This window comes from Nicotiana tabacum, chromosome 9 (genome assembly GCF_000715075.1).
Source record: "Nicotiana tabacum cultivar K326 chromosome 9, ASM71507v2, whole genome shotgun sequence".
NCBI lineage: Eukaryota > Viridiplantae > Streptophyta > Magnoliopsida > Solanales > Solanaceae > Nicotiana > Nicotiana tabacum.
This window is the reverse complement of record NC_134088.1, coordinates 29,505,737-29,531,029: the sequence shown is the minus strand read 5'-3', so window position 1 is coordinate 29,531,029 and position 25,293 is coordinate 29,505,737. Positions and strand designations below refer to the sequence as shown.

The 25,293-nt window shown below is 39.4% G+C and overlaps 1 protein-coding gene across 1 annotated transcript; it reads left to right on the top strand.

Annotated features, from left to right (window-relative positions):
• The first annotated feature begins 19,350 nt into the window (after positions 1-19,350).
• On the top strand, positions 19,351-24,327 carry LOC107778771 (uncharacterized). Its single transcript, XM_016599073.2, has 3 exons — positions 19,351-19,714; positions 22,334-22,589; positions 23,596-24,327. Exons 1-3 carry the CDS (start codon positions 19,607-19,609, stop codon positions 23,949-23,951), a joined length of 720 nt encoding a protein of 239 aa, XP_016454559.2. The 5' UTR covers positions 19,351-19,606; the 3' UTR covers positions 23,952-24,327.
• Positions 24,328-25,293: the final 966 nt, after the last annotated feature.

Below are 25,293 nucleotides of genomic sequence, written 5' to 3'. Positions count from 1 at the left end.
TTTTCATCTCCAAACTCAGCTTCCAAGGTCCTCCATATATCATGGCAAAGATGCAGGAGGACACCTTGTAGAGTATATTTCTAGGAAAACTTATATAGAGCGGGTCCTTTGCTTTAGCATTTTTCTGGATTAATTGATGGTCTTCATCATCATATTCCTCTTCTCTCTTGTTATATTTGTTTCCTTCACCATCTATTTTGGCAGGTATGATTAGCCCATGACTGACAATCACCCATTAGATCAAATTCAGTAGCCTAAAGGAACGTTTCCATATGTATCTTCATTCATCATAGTGATGTCCATTAAATAGATGAGGTCTTTCAATGTGCATTCCAAGATGTACTGGAGGTTCGGTCTCCACTATCTGATGTGCATCAATTACAACATAGAGACTTATGGCCTCATCCTCCTTCTTTTCCTCTTTATCACTTCCACTATCCTCATATGCTGCTAGAAAATCCCGTTTCATTGCTTCAGTGAATCCTTTACCTAGGATTTTTCCTTTGTTTGGACCCTTCTCTCTCATTTTTTCCCGTTTCTCCTTCTTAGCTCGTTCTTTCCTCCACTCAATTTATCACATTGGGCAGTCTTTGACTATGTGGTCTAGATTGATACACTTGTAGTACCCATCATAAGTAGCTTTGTCGATCCGCGCTTAGGCTTACTACTGTTCTCTCTCTTAGATGCATTTTTGAAATTCTTCATGAACTACTTGAACTTAGCAAACATTGCTAGGTCAGGATTATCACTGTAAGATTCATCTTCTTCAAATGTTTTAAGAACCAAGGCCTTATCTCTCTTTTGTTCTTCCTTGAATAGTTCTATCGTTCTCATCTCATGAGTCTTTAAGTTTCCAACCAACTCATCAAGTGAGATCTTATTTAGCTCCTTGGCTTCCTGAATAGCTGTGACTTTTGATTCCCATGAAGCTGGAAGAATCCTTAGAACTTTGCTAACCAACTCTTTTGAAGTAAACACCTTTCCAAGTGATTTTAGTTCATTTATTATTATAGTAAACTTAGTCATTATCTCCGGGATAGGCTCAGACTCCTTAATGGAGAAGAGCTCATAGTTTTTCATAAGTAATTCTATCATTGATCTCTTTACTTGGTTTGTTCCTTCATGAGAAATTTGAAGTGTATCCTAGATCTACTTAACATTAGAGCAAGCTGATATCTTGTGGTACTCATCAGGACCACGTCCACAAATAAGGATTTGAGCTCATAGTTTCTCATAAGTAATTCTATCCTTGATCTCTTCACTTGGTTTGTTCCTTCATGAGCAGTTTGGAGTGCATCCCATATCTCATTTTTATTAGAGCAAGTTGATATCCTATTTTACTCATCAGGACCATGTCCATAGATAAGGATTTTCTTAGCCTTTGCATTCTTCTCCATCATTCTGAAATCTGCTGCTACAACTTCAGAGAGGTCCTTAGGAACAGTTTTATGTTGCGCATTTTGTTTAGTAGGATAGTGGACCTTGGTTCACTATGGTCCATAGTTCATAATACTCAATCTTTAGGAAATCTTCCATTCTTTCTTTCCACCAATTGTAGTATTTTCCATTAAACAGAGGTGGTCTGGTAGTTGATTGTCTTTCGTTAATTCTAGGTGGAGCACCCATTTTGCTTCCAAGATCTCTCTAGGTGTTAATCGTGTATGAGAGTTCCTACTCTGTTATCAATTATTAATTTGAGTTGCCTTTATGGATTACTAAAGAACGTGGTTCTTTACCTTACTCCTTACGCATAAAGTAAAATAAGCAATAAAGTATACAAATCAAATTTTTATATGAAAAATCATCCGACTCAAAAGGTGAAAAACACCACAACCTACTACGTTGGATTTTCAACTTTAACTTCACTAGAACAATGAGCCAAATGTATCAATTACAAATCTGTAACTCAATACTCTCCAGTACTCCTACTTTAGCTATTTGATTTACAAGTTACTCTAACTTTCAAAACCAAATACTCACTCCAACTCACTAATTGGTTATGACACTTTGATTACAACTCAATTTCCTAAAACACATTTACCAGACTGACTAAAAAAGAACACAACACTGATAATCGACTTGATTGTAGAAAATTTTGTTCTTCAGTTGATGTGCTCAAGGATGATCTCAACAATCCAAAAAGATAGTAATTAAATTTCCTGGACTCCCAGATCTTAAGGAGTCTTATGCGTAGCCAACTTCTCGTTTGATAGGACTCCTACTATTCCAGAACTCCACAAGTCTTGGGAGTCTTGTATCTCACTTATGCACGCGTATCCTCTTAATCAAAAACCTTTATCATGTTTAGTAGTCTTCTTCCAACAAACTCGGACTTGGTAATTTTGAGATAAAGTTATTGTCTTGCAAAGATGTATAATCATCAATCTTGAGGTGCTGGTTCTTAACCCTGAGGAGCTAGTTCTTAGAGCAGTTAAGCAGCTACGTTGAGGACCTGGTTCTTAAAGCATTTCATCTGAAACAAACTTTGTTAATCATCAGAATCTCAATACTCAACACACTAAAACAGAGAAATCCCTTTTCGGACTTTGCAAATTTCGAAGCTATTTATCTTTTACTCCCTTTGTCTCATATTATCAGTCGTGATTACTAAAAATAGTTGTCTCAAATTATTTGTCACTTTAGAAGTTCAAGACAAAATTGATTATCCATTTTCTTTTTTTACCCCTTAGTAATAATAATCCTTGAAGACTACATACACCTAGCTTTGTTTAATTACCAATGAAGAAAGATTAAATATTAAGACACGAATAAGGGTAAAGTAGTTAAAATCTTATTCTAATTAATTTTTCGTAAGGGGCGTTTACAAGATAATCATGACAGATAATATGAAACGGAGGGAGTATATTCCAAAAGATTGAATTTTTAATAAGAATTTAAACTAAAACCCCATAATCCATCCCAGGGTTATGATTGTGAAAAGCTTTTGGCTAATTATATTAAACAAATAAAAGCAGCAAGAAAATTCATGGCCCAATTGTCTAGTGCACAATCAAATGATCTAAAAGTTAGAAAGTAAAACTCAAAACACTAGATCATGAGTTTGCACAAAATTACAATTTCTAGAGAGAGAGAAGATATAAAGTTTTAATGGGTTTTAATGAGTTTCTAAAGGTGATGAATGAAAGGGCAGTGGAGTGAGCTGAAGAAGAATGAGAAAGGAAAAGAAAAAGAATAAGACGGGAAAATAAATAAATGTATAAAATTACACGTGGCACAATATTTAGATTTTTTTTTTTTGATACTTATGTTTGATGAGTTTGAATATAACGCCGTGTGCATGCCACTTTGTTATGGCGATGACCCGAATGATCTCAACAATTAACGAAGGGCAAAATTATTCTATTGCGTATAGTAAGGGCAATTTTAGAAAAAATACAGCATGAGTGCATGACACTTTCCCAAAATTAGTGGAACATCTAATTCTTAAATCCTGAACTAATTGATTTGTTTACTTTATCTCTCGATAGAGATATTCTATGACAGGCAACTGCTAATATGTTGAAAAAAGAGGTATGATCTCAAAAGATGTTCTATAAATCGTTTATCGTACTATTTAACTAGTGAACTTGTGGACCATATGACTTAGATCAATTAATTCAACATTAACTTTTTTATTTATGTTTGCTTCATTCCTAGTACCACAAACATGTACTATTTATTTATCATTTTATTAAATTATAATTGAAGTAATTTAACAAAAAATATAATAACAATCAAATTATTTAACAATAGAACTAATGCTAATTGATGAGTTCTGATTGATGAGCCGCGAGCCGGTGTTAACGAGAGGCTGGAGGTTTGGAGGCATGCTCTTGAGTCTAAGGGTTTCAAGCTGAGCAGGACGAAGACGGAATACCTAGAGTGTAAGTTCAGCGCTGAGCCGGGGAAGTGGCGTGGATGTGAGGCTTGATTCGCAGGTCATCCCGAGTAGAGGCAGCTTCAAATACCTTGGTTCGGTTATCCAGGGGGGAGGGGAGTTCGACGCGGATGTCACACACCGTATTGGGGGAAGGATGGATGAAGTGGAGGTTAGTATCTGGAGTCCTGTGTAACAAGAGAGTGCCACTGATACTCAAAGGTAAGTTCTATAAAGCAGTGGTTAGACCAGCCATGATGTATGTGGCTGAGTGTTGGCCCGTTAAGAACTCACATATCCAGAAGATAAAAGTAGCAGAAATGAGGATGTTGCGGTGGATGTGCGGGTACACTAGGATAGATAAGATTAGGAATGATGATATTCGGGAGAAGGTGCACGTGGCTCCCATTGATGACAAGATGCAGGAAGCGAGGCTTAGATGGTTCAGACATGTTCAGAGGAGAAGCCCAGATGCTCCGGTACGGAGGTGTGAGCGGATGGTTGTGGAGGGCACGAGAAGAGGTAGAAGGCGGCCTAAGAAGTTTTTGGGAGAGGTGATCAAGCAGGATATGGCGAGGCTCCAGATTTCCAAGGACATGACACTTGATAGGAAGATGTGGAGGTCGAGTATTAGGATTGTAGGTTAGGAGGTAGTTGAGTCGTGCCTTATTTCGTACCATTGTGGAACTAGCCATGTAGGGTTTTGTCTAAGATAGCTAGTGACAATGTTGTGTCTTACTATTTCGCTTTTCAGTGCAGGTCCTATTTACTATTTACTAGCTATCGCTTTTGCTTTGCATCTTTCTTCTAGATTTCATGGTGTTCCTATTTTTCTTATAATTGTTGTGGTGATACTAATATTGTCTCCCTTTGCTTTGCATATTTCTTCTGGATTTCATGGTGTTCCTATTTTTTCTATGATTGTTGTTGTGATACTAATATTGTCTCCTTTTTGTCCTTTTGTCTTTTTGTTTTTTTTGAGCCGAGGATCTTTCGGAAACAACCTTTCTACTCCTTCGGGGTAGAGGTAAGGTCTGCGTACACACTACCCTCCCCAGACCCCATTAGTGAGATTTTACTGGGTTGTTGTTGTTGTTGTTGTTGTTGTTGTTGTAGAATTAATGCAAATAAAATTATATGACATAACAAACTACATGACTTACATGGTAATATGTTACCAGTAGATAAATATCTAAAACGCATAACGACTATATAGTTTAATGCGGAAAACTAGATAAATAATTTATCATATAACGACTATTGTTTACCCAAAAAATGGATGACAATTGAATTTATACGTAATTCTAAGGATATGTGGTATAACTTGATACAAATTGAGAAAATATATAAATGAATATCGAAATTAACTGTGAAAGAAATGAATGTAAACTGAATGAATTAATTAGCCTAAACCTTCAAGTTTTATCACCCTCAATCTGAATAGAGAGTAATTGATACAAGAACAAGGTAACTGAATATCCAAACCAGAAGAAAAGGCAGTGTATTGCTCTGTATTTTATGAATCTGACTGAGTCCTCCTTACAAATAATCAGACCCCCTTTATACAGTGGGGAGGTAATATTCTTAATACAATTTTAAATATAGCAAGGAATCCCATGATAGATTAATTAATTGTCCTCTCATTGATATGCGATGTGATTCCCGTCGAGATTCTCGCCCAATTGGGGATATTCCGGATTTCTATTTTTTGGCTCAATAAGCTTTCCTCGGTTGAGGCCGATCTCGGCCTCGATCGGTCTCTATTTAGCCCAATCTCAATCTTGGCCGATCTCGATCTTGACCGGTCTTTGTTTCGCTCGATCTCGATCTTGGCCGATCTCAATCTTGATCGGTCTTTGGATTATGAGCTCGGTGACCCTTGGTCTATCATGTCCTAATCTCGATTAGTCATATGAAGGGCAAACTCGGTTTTGACCGTATACAGATAATTCCCTCATTTCTTGAAAAGAAGATGACGGGAAACGATTTGAAGTTCCGAATTTCGACTCGGGGGGTGACGACATCAGCGATGATTCCGATTATGACATATGTGACAAACGTCCCATCGATCTAGTTACCAAGGCATTAAATTCCTGTCAGTCATTGGTCGGCCACTACCGGTTCTGAACCGTCATTACCAGGCTATAAATATTCAAACTTTCATACTAATTCAAACTTTTCACTCAAAAGCTTCTTCTCTACTCTTGCATCTTCTTCGAAAAATCCCTTTGCTTCATAATTTTCACACCGCATGCAACCCTAATTCTCACTTTCTTTGCTCATCAATGGAGAAAACCTCCAAAACAGTGCCGCAAAAAGAGGCTACTTCTTCATCACGATCCGCCGGTGGCGAGGATGCGGCGAAGCCTCACCTTGAGGAATTTGTCCGGTAGGGTGCTCAACCGTAATCGATTTTAAGGTCAAAAAACCCTCTTCAGTACCAGGCCGATATGATCCGATCTCAAGGTACCGGTGTACAATCACCGAGAAATCCTCGACAAAGTAAAAATGAATTCAATTGGGGCGACAAGCACGTGGAAGTCCCTTCGCCTGAAGAATCGATTACTACGCACGTGGAAGGGTTCTTAAGTGTTTATACTTATCCTTTCACGTTGGGTCCCTTAGACTCTATCATCGTCGCCTTTTGTAAGAGATACGACATGACCCTCGGCCAGATCCACCCTTCTTTTTGGACAATAGTGATTCTCCTCCGATTCTTCTCGAGCAAAATCGAGGGGTGTCTTTTCACCCTTGATCATCTCATGCGCCTTTATAGTCCCCGACTCTATCGAGGAGAGCTAATCAAGCTTGCTCGCCGAGCCACCAAAGAACCATTCTTGAGCATAAACGAGACTCGTGATCGAGGTTTGATGGTCCAATTTGTTCGAATTAGAACTTCAGAACTGATCCATGCTGATGACATGCCGTTTCCTAAGAAATGGAACATGAATCGTGAGTACTATTCCTCTTCGAACGTTTAATTTTGTGGCTCTGCTTTTTATTTTCTTGATCCACTTTTTCTATGCTTGTTACAGTTGTGGCCCGGATGCCGGAACCGATTCCGAAACTTAAACAACGGGTTGAAGGTCTGGTGCTGTAGAGATCGTACTCCGAGCACGCTTGGATGGAACTATCAAAGGTTCGATGGGAGGCCCGCAGTCATAGTAAGTCTCTTTCTTAGATTGTTTATCGTTTGATCTTCTTCTCTTGCTTACTCCCTTTTTTCCTTTGTAGGCCTTGGGAAGGATGTTGCCATGAGGCCCTCATCTGGTGATGAAGAGGTCCCTGCTCTAAAGCAGGTCAAAGAGAAAAAGATAAAAGAGGCTCCAAGTTTCTTGGTCTCAAAAAGGAAAAAACTGACAAAGAAATCTCGCAAGCCCAATGGGGGCTCCGGTATTATGCCTCCGGACTCGATTCGCCGATTAAGGGATAAGGCCGAAGAAGGAGAAGAGGAATTAGCCTGTGTGGGGGCTAATATTGTGATACAACAATCCTTTGAATTGGCAGAGGTTGATAAGGGAGCTCTGGCCATAATTCCTGAACAAGAAAAAGCCGAGGTCATTCCGTCCCGAGCTAAGATGGTCGAATGAGAGACTGGGGGAAAGACCTCTCGGGCAGCATAAGATATCTCGAGGGACGAGCTCGGGATAATCAACATTATTGGATCCCTTCAGATTTCAGATGCTATGATCCGTGAGGCCAACATGTTGAAAGGTCGATCTTACGAGGGTATTCAGGAGTCGACTGATATCCATGGCTTTCTGGATGGGCTCAAGTCTGCTGCCTCGGAGGATATTATCGGGTTCGGTGGATTATCGGTACCGAAGAAAACATCATGGTCAGTTGCAATCGAGTCTTCATCGGGCCCAAAACTAGTGGACCGATTCCCGGCCCCGAGTGTTAATCCAGATCGTAGGCGGAAAATAGTGCTCTCCGTCCCGGAATATGCTCGAATTTTCTCTCCCTCCATGGGGATTGCTAGTTACCTTCGGTCCTTGGTGACCGGAGAGGATCAAGCCGTGATGAACGCGGTAGGAGCCGCTTGACTTTTCAATGAGGCCCAACATGCTCTGAATCAGGTAACTTCGATGGTATCTTTACTTTTTCTTTTATACTTAGAATTGTAGATAATTATAACATTTTCTTCCTTGTTTGCAGGCCTCGGCATTGCATCACGAGGCTTTCCTCTGAATCTAGGAGGAGCATGAGGCTGAGGTTCGAAACCTCACTGAGAAGAGTGACACCTACAAGCTTCTTAGTGAGAATCTTCGGGCAGATTTGGCAAAGGCTCGGAATGAGCATGCCGAGATGGCTTAGCAGGTATTTCGAGTGCTTCACGATATTGAAGATGAATTGGAGATAATTACTAATGATCCGATTCTACAGGCCCGATAGAGGTTCGAACAAATCGGACGGCTCCAAACACAGGTGGATGCGATACAGGCCAAGGCGGTAGAATGCAAAAAGAACATGGACATTTTAGCCTCGAAAAAGGAGATCGTTCAAGCTCAACTAGAGTTAGTCGAGACCCAACTCCAAGCTGCAAAAGAGAATGCCCAGTGCAGATCTAAAAGATTAAGGAGTTTCAGCATCAGTTGAATTTGGCCACTTATGATAAGGAAAGCTTGGCCGATGAACTCGAAGTGGCCAGATCTGAGGTGTCCGAGGCTAACAAAAGAGCTGATGCTAAAGTGTCCAAGTTCAGGGTCGATGTCGAGGTCAACCAGGCCAAGGCCAAGGGCATGGTCAAGCGTGCGAAATGGCAGGCTCGAAGGGAAGATGTCGAGGGGGTCAGTGCCCAGGGCTTCGGTATTGTGGCCGAAATTAAAAATGCCAAGGTGGAGGAAAATAGGGCCCGAAGGCTGGCCTTCCCTGAGGAAGACTCCGAGAGCTTGAGCGAATCTGAAGACGGAGAAAATCCCGAGGATGCAACCTCCGATGAAGACCAAGCCACTTAGGACATTAGGTTTATTGTTTTTCTTTTGTATTTTTTTCTGAGGCCGTTGTAAATTTAGGGCGATTCGGTATTTTATAAAAAACATTTGTATATAAATATAAGGCTTTTCTTTTCCTTTCGGTTCTCGTGTTTTTCCTTTGCTTTTTTGTATTTTACAAAGGTCGAAAATGCCTTAGCATAAAATTATGTTCGAGGGTTCGAACAAACCTTGCCTTTATTTTGTTTCTAGGTTTAAGCATTATCGGGGTTTGATGTTACGGATTTCGGACGTCTCCGGGCCATGTTAAATTGGTCGTAGCCTTTTAGTTCGGGAGTTACCCATTGGGCCTATTTTCCTGCTTTATGTGGGCTTGCCCGAGATAGTAGTTCCCCAGTGGGGTGTCCGTGACTTTTAGAGATCTGGGCATTGCCTATTAGGTCTGTTGCTCCCGAGGCCCGATGTCTTGGTCTGTTTGAGTCGGATGGCAGTCCCCGAGTGAGGGAGAGGTCGTTCGTATTCCAGTTAAGTATTGCCCTTGGGCTTGTTTATATTCAGAAGTACGAAGCTCTTTGCAAAGAGGGAAGAAGAAATAGATTCTTCTAATTTTAAAGCATGAGATGTTTGTAAGGAACATATTTCTCTTTATTCTTGATCGAAACATGGTTCGAGAAATCTATACGGGCACGGTTCGATTTGATCGTTTGACCCTTATAATAAATCCTATTTCTCGAGATCCTCCTTTTATGAAGTAGTTTCCTTTATAGAGTTAATATTCAAATATAACGCATATCCGAGGGTAGCCCCTAAGTATTCGAGGTTGATTGCAAAGGAACCTCGAATAATGTCAAATGGATCTCCGATGCCGATTCGTAATCAGGCTTGATTCTAAGTTGCACGATTCATTGTTTCCTTATTAAAAACCTTGCCAAAAAACCCATTTGGGACAAAACTCTGTCTGAGGAAAAAAGAGTGCAACACGTGTTTTCAGACCTAAGGACTTTGTGCCGTTTGCTAAAAAGTCTGTTGTCGTTTCTTGTCATCCACCGGCATGTGTTAATCTGAAAATGGGAAAGGACTGAAGAAAAGGCGTACCTTAGCAGTAGTACCGTTTTAGGCAAGATATGTTCCAATTGCTTGGTAGTTGTTCCCCATTCATTATTTCGAGCTTGTAAGATCCTTTTCCAGTGACCTCGATAATTTGGTATGGTCCTTCCCAATTCGGGCTTAATTTTCCTTTATTAGGATTTCAAGTGTTGAGTGTGACTTTTCTTAGCACTAAGTCCCCGACATTAAAATATCGAAGATTAGTTCTTCGATTGTATTATCTATCGATTTGTTGCTTTTGGGCAGCTAATCGAATGAGGACAGTTTCACGCCTTTCATCCAATAGTTCTAGGCTCGTACTCATGGCCTCATTATTTGATTCTTTTGTTGCATATCAGAACCTGATACTCGGCTCTCCGACTTCGACCGGTATTAGAGCTTCGGCACCATAAATTAATGAGAATGGAGTAGCCCCAGTACTGGATTTCGAGGTTGTGCGATATGCCCAAAGAACTTTGGGTAGGATTTCCTTCCACTTTCCTTTGGCATCGGTTAACATCTTCTTAAGATTTTGGATGATGGTTTTGTTGGTTGATTCGGCTTGCCCGTTCTTTCTAGGATGATAAGGTGTTGATAAGATTCTTTTTATCTTATCATCTTCGAGAAATTTTGGTTACTTTGATGTCGATGAACGGCTTCCCATTATCACACATAATTTCGGATGGCATCCCGAATCGACATATGATGTGATCCTAAACGAAGTCGATGACTTCCTTCTCCCTTACTTTCTCGAAAGCCTGTGCTTCAACCCACTTAGAAAATTAGTCAGTCATAAACAAAATAAATTGAGCTTTACCTGGTGTCAATGGGAGGGGCCGGCGATGTCCACTCCCCATTTCATAAATGGCCATGGTTACAAGACCAAATGGAGTAGTTCTCCGAGTTGGTAAATCATTGGCACATGCTTTTGACATTTGTCACATTTACGAACAAACTCTTTCTTATCTTTTTCCATGTTGATCCAGTAATAGCCGGCTCTGATTACCTTTTGAACTAATGATTCAGCACCAGAGTGATTTCCGCAAGTACCTTTGTGAACTTCCCTTAGAACATACTCGGTGTCTCCCGGTCCCATACATATCGCTAATGGGCCATTGACCGTTCTCCTAAACAATGTCCATATTCCATCAAAATGAATCGTGCCGCCTTCATGCGTAGGGCCCTAGATTCTTTCAGATCTGAGGGAAGCTTTTCGATCTTCAAATATTCTATGTACTTATTTCTCCAATACCAGGTCAAGCTTGTGGAATTTATCTCGGTGTGACCTTCTTCTACTACTGATCTCAAGAGTTGCACGATGGGCCCTTAATCGAGCTCGTTGTCCTCGATTGATGACCCTAAGTTTGTGAGAGAATCGGCTTCACTATTCTGATCTCGAGGCACATGTTACAAAGTCAACTCCTTAAATCGGTGCAAAGTTACTTGTAACTTATCTAGGTATATTTGCATTCGATCTTCTCTAACTTCGAAGGTTCCGTTAACCTGATTCACTACGAGGAGGGAGTCGCATTTGGCCTCGATCACTTTCGCTCCCAAGCCTTTGGCTAGTTCGAGACCTGCAATCATGGCCTCATATTCGGCCTCATTGTTAGTCAATTTCATAGTTCTAATAGATTGTCTAACCATGTTGCCTGTGGGTGGTTTTAGTACGATTCCAAGCCCGAACCTTTTTATGTTTGAAGCACCGTCCATGAAGAGGGTCCAGATTCCTGAGAACGTACCCGAATTTATCAATAGTTTTATTTCGACCTCGGATACCAGGGCCGGTGTGAAGTCATCTACGAAGTCTTCCAAAATTTGAGACTTAATTGTTGTTCGGGGTCGATATTCGATATCATACCCGCTGATTTCTATGGCCCATTTGGCCAAACGTCCCGAAAGCTCGGGGTTATGCAAAATATTTCGAAGTGGATAAGTTGTTACAACACATATGGAGTGATATTGAAAGTATGGTTTTAGTTTCCTAGAGGCGCTTATCAAAGCGAGCACCAATTTTTCTAGGTGGGTATATCTAGTTTCGGCCTCACCTAAGGTTCAGCTATCATAATAAATGGGAAATTGTGTACCTCGTTCTTTCCGGACTAGGACTCCTCTTACCGCTACCTTCAATACTGCCAAATATAAGTAAAGTTGTTCGTCTGCCCTTGGTGTGTGAAGTAGTGGCAGGCTAGATAAGTACCGTTTAACCTCTTCCAAGGCCTACTAGCATTCCGAGGTCCATGTGAAATTATTTTTCTTCTTTAGCAACGAGAAAAATTGATGGCCTTTATCGGAGGACCTCGAGATGAATCGCCCCAGGGTGGCCATGTGCCAGTTAACCTCTACACGGCCTTTATACTGTCTACCACTATGATGCCATCGATAGCTTTGATCTTGTCGGGATTGATTTCGATTCCTCGATTAGATACTATGAACCCGAGAAATTTGCCTGACTCGACCCCAAATGCACATTTTTTCGGGTTTAGCTTCATATTGTACTTCTTCAATATACTGAGAGTTTCTTGCAAGTGCTTTAAATGGTCCTCTGCTCGCAGGGACTTAACTAGCATGTCATCAATATAAAATTCCATAGATATTCTTATTTGTTCTTTGAATATCCGATTTACTAGGCGTTGATAAGTGGCACCAACATTTTTAATCTAAATGGCATTACATTATAGAAGTAGGTACCATACTTAGTGATGAACGAGGTCTTTTTTTAATCATCCGGGCTAAGTTTTATTTGATTGTACCCGAAATAGGCATCGAGAAATCTGAGGATCTCGTGGACGGTCGTGGCATCGATCATGCGATCGATATTAGGCAAAGGAAAAGAATCCTTGGGGCATGCTTTATTTAGATCCTTGTAGTCTACACACATTCTAAGCGTGTTTCCTTTCTTAGGGACTACTACTATGTTTGCTAACCATTCGGGGTATTTTACTTCACGGATGACCCAATTTTAAGAAGCTTGGTTACCTCGTCTTTGACGAAAGCATGTTTGATCTCGGACTGGGGTCTTTTTTTCTTTTTTTGCTTCACTGGATGGAACTTCGGATCCAAGCTTAGTCTATGGGTGGTGATTTCCGGTGGGATCCATGTCATGTCAAGATGGGACCAAGCGAAACAGTCCATGTTAGCTATAAGAAATTCAATAAGCTTTTTCCTGAGCTCGGGATTTAACCCCGTGCCCAAGTATACCTTTTGTTCGGGCAATCGTTTGATTAGTGTGATTTGCTCTAGCTCTTCGACCGTTGATTTGGTAGCGTCAGTACCATCGGGGACTATGAAGGATCGAGGGATCCCATAATCTCCATCTTCGTCAGACTCCTGCTTTTCTAGTTGGGTCGAGGCCGACATTTGTGATTGCTATTTGCTCTCCTATTTTTCCTTCGAATTTGACTCCTTTGTCGATGAGAGTGACGATATCGGAATCACTTCGTCGACAACAAACATTTCCTTTGCGGCGGGTTGCTCCCTGTAGATTGTTTTGATTCCCTCTGGTGTTGGGAATTTTAGAACCTGGTGAAGGGTTGAGGGTACTGCTCTCATGTTGTGGATCCATGGTCTCCCGAACAGGGCATTATACCTCAAGTCGCCCTCGATCACGTGAAACTTCATTTCTTGGATGGTCCCAGCCACATTTACTGGAAAAGTTATATCGCCCTTAGTAGTTTCACATGCCATGTTGAATCTGTTTAGTACCAGGGCCACAGGCATAACCTGATCCTGTAGACCGAGTTGCTCTATGACCCTCGATCGAATGATATTGGCCGAACTACCTGGATCAATTAACACACACTTAACCTGAGTTTTATTCATGAGTACAGATATTACCAGTGCATCGTTATGGGGCTGCATGATTCCTTCTGCGTCTTCATCGTTGAAGGACAAGGTTCCTTTCAGTATGTAATCCTGAGCCCGAGATCGCTTCTCCCTTACGATCGACACCTTAGTGCGTTTAACACTGGCCTTTGGGGAACATCGATCCCTCCGATAATCATGTAAATAATGTGTTGCGGTTCTTCTTGCTCGTTTTGACTATTGAACTCTCTGAGTTTGAAGTGATTCTTGGCCCGATCACTTAAAAACTCTCGAAGGTTCCCTTTATTGAATAACCGGGCTACTTCTTCTCTCAACTGCCTGCAATCTTTTGTTCTGTAGCCATGGGTTCCATGATACTTGCAAACTTGATTAGGATTTCTCTGAGATGGATCGGTCTGCAGAGGTCGAGGCCATTTAGTATCTTTGATGCGTCCGATAGCCGATACGATGGTGGATGCATCAATGTTGAAGTTATACTCCGACAATCGCGGTGCTTCCTTAGGTCCGGTATGCCTGTCAAAACCATTCTTGCTTATCAGCCCTCGAGACCCTTGGCCTTGATCACTTCTCCTTTCACCTCGTATGGAGTTTTTCCCTGGTCCGCTTTCCCTACGATCTCTATTATACGGCTGGTATCGATCCCTGTTCAACCTCGGTTCTCGGTCGATGTCCCTTTTGGTAACGGATCCAGTAGGGGCCCCCAACTGGTCGTTTTTGACTCTAATCTTCGATTGATATCGATTACGTACATCTGTCCAGGTAACAGCCGGGTACTCTATCAAGTTCTACTTCAACTGCTGTGAAGCCACTGAGCTTCGTTCATTTAGTCCTTGGGTGAAAGCTTGGACGGTCCAATCGTCTGTAACCGGTGGCAGATCCATTCGTTCCATTTGGAAACGAGATACAACTCTCTTAGCATCGCGTTCTCTTTTTGCCTTACCTTGAAAATGTCCGATTTCCTAGTCTCGACCTTTATGGTTTCGGCGTGTTCTTTTACAAAAGAATCTGCAAGCATGGCAAAACAATAGATAAAGTTAGGCGGTAAATTATGATACCATACCATTGCTCCCTTTGATAGGGTTTCTCCAAATTTCTTTAGTAATACAGATTCGATCTTGTCGTTCTCTAGATCATTTCCTTTAATGGCACATGTGTAAGAGGTGACATGCTTGTTGGGGTTGGTCGTTCCATTATATTTAGGAATCTCGGGCATGCAGAACTTCTTAGGGATCGGTTTGGGAGCTGCGCTCGGGGGGAAAGGCTTTTGTACGGACTTTTTGGAATCCAAACCCTTCAATATTGGTGGTGCCATCGTGATCTGATCAACCCTGGAGTTATAAGTTTCCACTTTCTTGTCGTTTGATTCGATCCTCTTTTCTCCTGACTCTATCCGCTTTGTCACTTCCTCGAGCATCTTTATAATTTCGGGGTTAGTCCCCGATTCTTACTCATTTGACCTTACTACAAATGGCCCCGTTCTATGGGTGACTTCTTAGGGTGAACCGGGCTCAGGCCTGCTCGGTGCCTGGGTTTGGCTCTCTAACTGAGCTATCGCTACCTGTTGAGCTTGCAGCATTTCGAAGATCATTCGCAGGCTGATCCCGTCTTCTCCAATATTTTGGGTATTTCAAACTGCAGATCAGGTTCCACCATGAATGTTATTTTCGGGACCAGAATGTTGGTTCACTTCAATGGACACATGTGAATTAACGTCAATTGGATCCACGACCCGAGTCCCAACGGGGTCAACGGGTGGCCTTTCATCCCCGAGCGTCACGTTGTTATTCTCACCTTGATGGCCAAATTCGTTGTCGATATGTAGGGGCACTAATTGAGACTTCGTCATTTTTAACCTGAAATCAAAGATACTTCGAAGAGCAAGCGTAAAATAGTGTGTTTTACAGTTATTTGTATCAAATAACCACTATTATCCTTATCCCCACATTTGTATCCGAAAAACCACTATTTGTAACCGAAAAACGGATGACAATTGAATTTATACGTAGTTCTAAGGATACGTGGTATAACTTGATACAAATTGAGAAAATATATAAATGAATATCGAAATTAACTGTGAAAGAAATGAATACAAACCGAATGAATTAATTAGTCTAAGCCTTCAAGTTTTATCACCCTCAAACTGAATAGAGGGTACCTGATACAAGAACAAGGTAACTGAATATCCAAACTAGAAGAAAAGGCAGTGTATTGCTTTGTATTCTATGAATCTTATTGAGTCCTCCTTACCAATAATCAGACCCCCCTTTATATAGTGGGGATGTCCTATTCTTAATACAATTTTTAGATACAGTAAGGAATCCCATGATAGATTAATTAATTGGCCTCTCATTTATATGCGTCGTGATTCCCGCCCAATTGCGGATATTCCGACTTTCTATTTTTTGGCTCGATAAGCTTTCCTCGATCGAGACCGATCTCGGCCTCGATCGGTCTCTATTTTGCCCGATCTCGATCTTGATCTTAGCCGATCTCGATCTTGACCGGTCTCTGTTTTGCTCGACCTTGATCTTGGCTGATCTCGATCTTGATCGGTCTCTGGATCACGAGCTCGGCGACCCTTCTTCGCATTATGATTCTACACGAGGTCGAGCCTCGGTCTATCATGTCCCAATCTCGATTAGTCATACGAAGGGCAAACTCGGTTTTGACAGTATACAACTATATAATTTATTAAAATGTGAAAATTTTCACCATTTCAAGAAAACATATTAGGTCTTTCCTTTTTTTTCCGAGTTGTCTCTTCCATGGTAAAAAAAGATATAACTTTTCAGCTCCATAGGGAGAGAAATCAACATTATTAGAGGCGATTTGAAAGGCTCTAAAGTTGCGTTTGAGAGCTAGAGCAAATGAGGTAGTACTTGAGAGAGAAGAGAGAAAGAGAGGCCGGTCACACATGTAAGAGCATGAAAGAGATAGGGTTTTAAAAACTCTAGGGGCTGATAAGGGTGGCAAATAGTTGGTTTAAGATGGGTTAAACAATGAGCAATAATCTAACCGCGCTCAACTTAACTCAAATCTTTGTATTATTCTTAACTTTTAATAAAATCAAAACCCAACATTGTTAAAAAAATAAAAAATATAATTGGGCTCACTTAATTAGGAAGAAATGAATCTTTTTAAATAAAATGAAAAATAGTAAGGTTAAAGAAGGACAAAAATACACTATTTTACTCGTTTGTTCATTTACATATAAATAGCACTTTTTATCCTTGAATAATTGCTATATTTCGCGTTTAGTCCTTAGTGTTATCCGTCTCACACATTTAGCCTTCCATTAATTCATGTGTGTGTTTTTCATCCTTTTAAGTAACGAAGAAAACAAAAGCTAGCACAACATTCACTGTACTAAAGGATAAGCTTGGTATTTAAATTCTTAGTTTGCTTGTACTTAGCCAATTGCTTTATCAATGTGGATTATGCACGCCACATTAAAATTACACAATTAATTATGGGCATACTGGGTCGTCAGCTGGTGGTTACGGCGAGGTGCATGGCGGCTTCGGCTTTGGGGTTAGGAACGGAGGAGGAAAATCGCTATTCGAGTTCGCGAAGGCTTTCGAGCTGGTGATTGCAAACTTTAGTTTTCCGAAGAGGAAGGAACATCCGGTGACTTTTCAAAGTATGGTGGCGAAGACTCAGATTGATTATTTCCTCCTCATGTGGTGTGATAGGGGTTTGTGCGAGGATTGCAAGGTTATCCCGGGTGAGACTCTCGCAATGCAGCATAGGCTCTTGGTTATGGACATCGGTATCATAATAAGGAGGAAGAAGAGGTCTGCTCGTAGTAGACGAGGATCAGGTGGGGAGCCTTAACTAAGGATAAAGCTCAGGAGCTGGAGGGGAGGTTATCATCCATTGGAGCCTGGAGGAGTAGTGGGGACGCAAGCGCTATGTGGACGATGACAACGAACTGTGTAAGGGAGGCGACGAGAGAGGTGTTAGAGGTCTCGAAGGGTTTCTCGGGCAGGCATGAAGGCAACTGATGGTGGAATAGAGTAGTCCAAGGCAAAGTGGAAGCGAAGAAGGCAGCGAACCTGAAGTTAGTAGGGGGCACAAGCGAGGAGGAGAGGAGAGAGAACAGAGAGAGGTATAAGATAGCGAGGAAGGAGGCGCAGTTGGTGGTGACGGAGGCTAAGACTACGGTGTTTAGTCGCCTGTATGAGGAACTGGGGGGGGGGGGGAGGGGGAGGTGGGAATAAGAAGTTATTTCGGCTGGATAAGGTGAGAGAGAGGAAGACTCGGGACCTGGACCAAGTGAGGTGCATCAAAGACGAGGTCGTGATGGTGCCCAACGTCGCCGCTAGACAAGCCAACGGTGAATTAGTCATGTATACATTCTTTTTTAAAAAATTCCAAAGTAGTCAATTTTTTTATTTATTTTAGGGGGATGAGAAGCAAAGAAAGATACATAATGAGATAGTAGGTGGCTTAGAATATAGTAGGAACATAAATTTATTGCTTTTATTACTTTAGATTATTTTTGTTCTTCAATTTTTATAGTAGTTCAAGTAGTTCATGGAAGAAGACTAGTATTTTCAAATTGGAGATTATTTATCAGAGTTCTTTCTATTCTCGTTAAGTATATCTTTCAATTATTTATTTCATATATTTTTATTTCTGCTATGGTTATAGGCTAGATTTTATAATCTAAGGATTAATGAACCTAATTGTAAATTAATTAACATAAATATTCTTGTATTGAACATAGGGTTAATATTCAAGTGACTCATATCGATTGCAAACACTTTAGTTCGTCCCTTAATCTAGTTACCTATCAAAAAGGGGAGATTTAGGATGAATAAAAAAGTAATTGACAGGCAGCTTAGTCAAGGTCGTGAAGTAAGATGGCGACTGAAAGGGACATTCTCCGTGTAGTCAAATTAAGCTTATCAGTGCTGGTAAAATTACGAATCTGAACATATAAGATCCCCCACCCTTAACTGATATCTCGAATTTGGACACTGAGAATAAAAAGAATCTTGATAGAGAGTGCTTCCCCTTGATATGTATCCGAAATTTTGAATTAGCTGGGGGTCCTAATGCAAATATCGAGCATCGAATGAGAAATAAAAATAAATAAATTACTTTCTCTGTCCCAACTTATGTGGTACAATTCAGATTTCGAGAGTCAAACTTCTTAATTTTCCTTATGAATTACGGCATAAAATCTTTAATTCTTTTTTTGAAATAAAATTTACGCATTCCGAACTAATATAAAAGGTACTATAAGTAATAATAATTAACAACTCGAAATATTTGAACAACATATAAAAAGATCACTATCAAAGAAATACTTGTTTGACTCTCGAAATTCAAATGCTACTCCATAAAATGAAACGAACGGAATAATATTTTACCTAACATATTTCTCTTCAAAAAATATTTTTCTCTATTGAAATATCGTATAACTTTGGTATTTCCCTTATGCATATATTAGAAAATAAAAAATATTTATAAAAAAAAATTGTGTCATATAAAATGGACAAGTTTGATATGAGTGATGGAAGAAGCAATGACAAACATCTGATAGTTGATATCTTGGCACATTCTAGCAAACCTAGCAAGATTCCCTATGGGTCCACTCCCAACTTCCGGAGAAATCTAGACAGAGAGAGAGAGAGAGCTGAAAGTTTCTGAAAAGAAAAAAAGAAAAAAAGAAAAAAATGAAAGCTCAAAGCTACAAGCTTCCATTACTCTCCCTATAACTAACGCCTCCTAATCTTCTAACCTTTTCCACTTTCACCCACCAAAATTCCAAATATTATCCTGTTTTTGCAATTTTTTCATTATCAGTAGGGAAAATCTCAAATTTAGTGTTTATCTTTCAGAAATTTGATTCTTCTTTTGAAAATTGAAAGAAAACATGGAGAATTACTATACATTGAAGATGAAAAGGAAGGATTTTGAGTATGTTTATGATGATTTCAACGATTTCTCCCTTTCCTCTCCCGCCACAAAAATCCGTCGCCTGGTAAAGTTTCATCCTATTTTTTCTTCATTTATTTGATTTTTCTCGCCAATTAGTTTCTTTTTCCTTGAAATTGGCAATATGTTGAATTAATGATTTGTTCAACTCAAAATTAATTAATCCCTGTCCTGCTGGTTTTAGGATATCAGAAGTAGTGTAGTTAGTCTTTTCGTTTCTATTTACTTCTGTTGAAATGATGATAGGTTCTCTTTCTCTTATTATGTAATAGTATCTAGGATTTATAAAGAAGAAGCTTAAGTATGTTCTAAGATATATCTATTCTGTTGCAAGCATTCAAAATTGGTGATGCAGTAGCTGTAAGTATCTCCATTCGTTCAATTTAGTTTGATTCGGCACGGTATTTAAGAAAAAAATTCAAACTTGCTTAAATGATAAAAGCTTTGTGGGCTATAATATTTGGTCATAATAGCCTCTGGGCCACCTAAACTTGGATAAGATTTTAAAGCCGATATAAAAACTCTCAGTTTTCCCATTTTGGCACCTCAAATCATAACAATACTTATGATAAACTCCTTCCTCGAGCGTGAATCTTAATTGCCCGACATGAATACCACGTCAGATTCTCAGATTATTTATTATTTGACATTTGTAATTTGTGGGTCCCATCTTTTTTCAAAACCAATTTATTAATTTCTACTTTTTCTTGTCTTTCCCTTCTTTTCTTCTTCACCATAGCTATGGTAGAAGAACTTTCCCCGCCCAGCCACAATTTTCAATGGTGAAAGACTTCCAATGTCGAAAAAATCAGAATCGAAAAACATTAAGGAAAGAAAAAATAATCAGAGTCCAATTCTGAAACCCAATGTCAAAATAAAAGAAAAATCACTACAACTTCAAGAAAAATTACTCTTCTGCTCTTCAAAGCATTTGCTAGCCTTTTGTAAAATCCTAAGTTGCTCGGACTCGGGTGCGGGTGTCCGATACGGGTGCGGATCTAGAGGTTAGATCTTTCATGATCTAAATTTAAAGATTCGGAGGGTACGAATCCAGGTACGGATACGGGTGCGGGGATTTGGCTAAAAATAATTCAATTATTTAAAAATAAAGTTATAAAAATATGGTTAAATTATGAGACATTATGTGAAAAACTTACAAAGTATTCCGAGAAGGAGAAAATATTGAACAAGAGTAGAATTTTAGAAGGAGATAAAAGGAAAAGGGCTGACATAGAAATTTATATATACAGAGTATTCCATTTTCTTGCATATCACCCTAGCTTTTGATTTGTTTTCAAAAATTATTGTATCTGTCCCAAATTTCTCCGTTGATTTTGGTCAAAGTACCCAAAATCGGTTGACCAGATCCGACACGGATCTCACACCCATACCCACACACACGTCGTGTCGACACGGGTGCGGCACTGAAAGTGAAGAGTGCGAGCAACTTAGGTAAAATCAGAAACAATGGGTATGATTGGACCCCATGAATGCAACGAAACCCGCTATCCCTTTTGCCTTTTTGTTTTGTTTTGCTGGCGAAAGTTACGCCCAAATTCACATTTGGATGTGATATATTTTGAGCTCTATTGTTGATAATTTTATTATCTCTGTTGAAATTTGAAGGAGCATACACAAGAAAAAAATGGTGAAGAAAAAAAAATGCTAGACTTCATTAGTGGACTAGAACTGAGGGGGAGGGCAAGGGGGAAAGGAACAGGAACACGAAAATGGGAATGGACTAATTAGGAAGAACTAAGAAAAAATTTGATGGACGGGAATAATGGGAAAAGAAAGGGGGGAGGGGAAGGGGAAGGGGAAGGGGAAGGGGAACGGGAGAATGGGAAGAACAGTCTTTTTAATGAAAATTAATAGATTTACGCGACATATGAATGTGACTTGCACGCACTTTGTCCACGTAAGATAAGCTACCGCCACATAAGCATAGTCAATGGTCAAATGTGTTAATTACTAGTTATTCTGTCAAGTATAAGTGTTCAAATGGAAAAATGGAGAGTTCATATATCGGTTTTAAAATTGGGTACAAGTTTAAGGGGCTCGGAGGCCATTTGGTTAAGGGTAAATGGGTAAAATAAAAAGTTAAAAGTTAAAAGTTAAAGTGTTTTCAAATATAGAAATGTATCATACGTTTTGGAACGGACTAATAAGGAAAGTGGATCACATAAATTGAAATGGGTAAAATAAAAAGTTTAAAGTTAATTTGTTTTCAAATATAGAAATGTATCCTTCGTTTTGGAACGGACTAATAAGAAAAGTAGATCACATAAATTGAAATGGAGGAAGTTCTTTTCTTTAAAGCTTAGCGAAAAATTGAAATGGAGGAAGTTCTTTTCTTTAAAGCTTAGAGAAATTCATGATTGGTACCACTTAATTTGTACTCCATCGCCACTTCTTTTGGGCGTAAAATATGCTGCTTCGAGTAGCTATATGCAGTAGTGGAGCTAGGGTGTCAAAATTTAAAGAAGTTAAGTTAAGGGGATTCAATACATAGTATATATAAGAAAAAATAACTTTTACCTATCTAAACGGAGTACTTTTCAGGCGAAGGGGGTGTCCCCTTGGAGCCATGTGGCTCCGCCACTAGCTATATGGTTGGTTGTTGTGTTTGTAACAGTGTAAAAGATTTTATTTACATTTTGCTTAGGATGCGGAGTTGCAACGGATAGTTGAAGAGGCTGAAGAAGAGTCAGCGCCTATAGCTTTTGAGCAAGCAGCTACTGATCAAAGCTTTGGAATCAATGGTAGGAATCTAGGGAGAAATGGTCCAGTGATTACCCCTAGTGTGCCTGAGAATGAAGAGAGGGCTATTGTGCACTTCAAATCCATGAACACACCCTTTGCGCAATCTCCTTCGAATTTTTCTATTATAGTGAGTCCTCAGTTCACCAATGGGCTCAAAAGTAAGTGTCAGATCTCTGTTCTCTGCGCTTTGGATCTAGTTTATTGTTTGGTGACATAGTTTTCTATTTAGTTCTCTTTGGATATTTTGACATTGTGTGATACAAAATATCAATTAGAGGTGCATTTATCGTATGTAAGCAAAGAACCACTAGAAACGCAAATCAAGCTTATTGCACCCCTTTTCTACTCTTCTTCCTTCGTAGAGTTTTTGATGTTTTTAGCATGAAATGGTAGTTTAATTAACTTGAGCAGAGAGAGTTAAGAAGGCTTTTGTGAGTAGAAGTTTATTGCATGAACTATTTGGGCAATGGATGAAAATGAGTAATTTCTTGCTTCTACTTCATTTATGGGGAGACAAATGTGGTGATATTAACAATAAAAAATTGCTACAGAATAAGGGATATCGTTTTTTGGCTTTTGTTATTGTAGTACTGGGACAAGAGTGGGTTGCTCTAGTGGTGAGCACCCTCCGCTTCCAACCGGAAGGTTGTGAGTTCGAGTCAGTCAAAGAGCAAGGTGAGGAGTTCTTGGAGGGAGGGAGCCGAAGGTATATCGGAAACAGCCTCTCAACCCCAGGGTAGGGGTAAGGTCTGCGTACACACTACCCTCTCCAGACCCCACTAGTGGGATTATACTGGGTTGTTGTTACTGTTATTGTAGTACTGGTTTCTTCCTTTAGTTACATGAAGAATGTGAACTCCTTTATTCTTAAACCAGCAATTTAAAGGATAGTTCTTTAAGTAAAGTCGGACGAGGCAGAGGACTAGCTTGTCTAATCCTTAGTCTTAGTAGGTCGTATTTATGGTGTTTGTGATATTGGTCTGTGCGGAAAGAGGAAGTATGTTGCACATATAAGTTAACTTCACATCATTACTTTGCAGTAGCTAACATCTTTTTGGTTTACTATGTTGTTCCTTTCATTGTTATTTTTGTTTGGTTCCTGCTGAACTTTGGTTTGGCATTAAAAATTTCAAAACCAGTAACCAGCTTGTATGTGCTGTACAGATCCAGTCTTATGGGGAAGCCAATCTTGTATTTTGAGACGTGCCGGTGATGAAAATGCAGATGAGAACTCATCTGGTTCTTCTAAAGGGTGTCTAGCAGTTGTTCCCTGGGTTCCATCTCAGCTTTCTTCATCACAAGGAGACGAGGTTCTAGGCCAAGCTGATGTGTTGGATATGATGGAAGCTGAAGATATGGAGGGGGTGACAATGGATGTCGGAGACAACAGTGTCAGTGCTGGACAAAGGACTGCTATCGATGCTGGCGTGAACGAAAGGCTGCATCAGTGGCAACAGCAACACTGCATGATTCCACCGCCACCCCACAGCACATCTACTCCTATTGTTTGGTATCGATGATGGTATCATTATGGGCTGCTTTTTTTTGTAACAATTAGATATTGTCAAGCTCTTCTTAGATCCCTCGTCTAAATTAAATGGGTTTGCTAGGTGTAGATACAGAAGTAAATATATAGTAGATCAATAGTTTCTGTTGATATGATACTTGGAAGTTGTGTTGGAGGAGGGTGGGCCAATTTCTCGTTCCTGCTCAGTCTGCCTCTTTTTTCGAGTGTCTCGGTTCGCTGGGTTTTTCTGGTAGTACTACTGTCGAACAGTAAGTCACAAAAGTGGTTTTGATATTTGCCTGGGAGTAGGGATCAATTGTGATACAGGGCTGGCACTTTTTGGGATGGAAATAACTGTGATTCTTTATTGCAGGGTTATTTGCTCGTCTTTCACTTTTAACTCCTCAAACAAGGGGGGAAAAACACATTGTTTGGTATATTAGAACAATACGTCAAACGTACAAAATATAAACTTCTTTTCGCTAAAGCTAATAAGTGAAGACATATATTATGCTAAAAGAGGCCATGATTTAATCTCATAATTATATAATGCGACTTTGTTCAATTTTGAGATTTTTACACGGATAATCTTTTATTTAATAATATTTTTATTAATAACATTACCTTTTGTTTATTCCATAAATAGCCTTTTTTTACAAGTATAACATGTTTCAAATTTTATGCGCAGATTAAGCAATAAACGGACTCTCAAATATACTAATTCCACAAATTGTGGGATTAGTATCTCACTTTTAAGGAATATGTTTCAATTCCTCACTCATTCTCTCAAAGATAACCCCCCCCCACTCCCACCACCCCCTCTTTTTCTATATCCCCATTCTCGAAGGAGTCTTCCCCTCTTTTATAAACTTTCCTAGTATATATATATTGTGTATTTTTGCATTATTAGATTTGGTACTTTTGACTTATATCATATGTATTTTAAATTGATATATTTTAATTCACATTTAAATACACCTTATATCATTATTATACATTGTATAAAAATTATTTCACTATTATACTATTTATATGACATGCATTTTAAACTTATATAATATGTATTTTAAATTTATATATTTTGATTCACATTTTAAATACACATTATATCATTATTATACATTGTATAAAAATTATTCCATTATTATGCAATTTATATGACATGCATATTAAGTTTATATCTCCTTAAAATCACATTTAAATACACATTATACCATGTATATAAGTAAACACAATCATTTAGATATGCAACAACGGATAATGCATATAAATTTAGACAACTATTACAGACATATAATAATAAATTAAAACCGTTAATTTGCATACACATATAAAAGAGGCAACTAGATGGGATC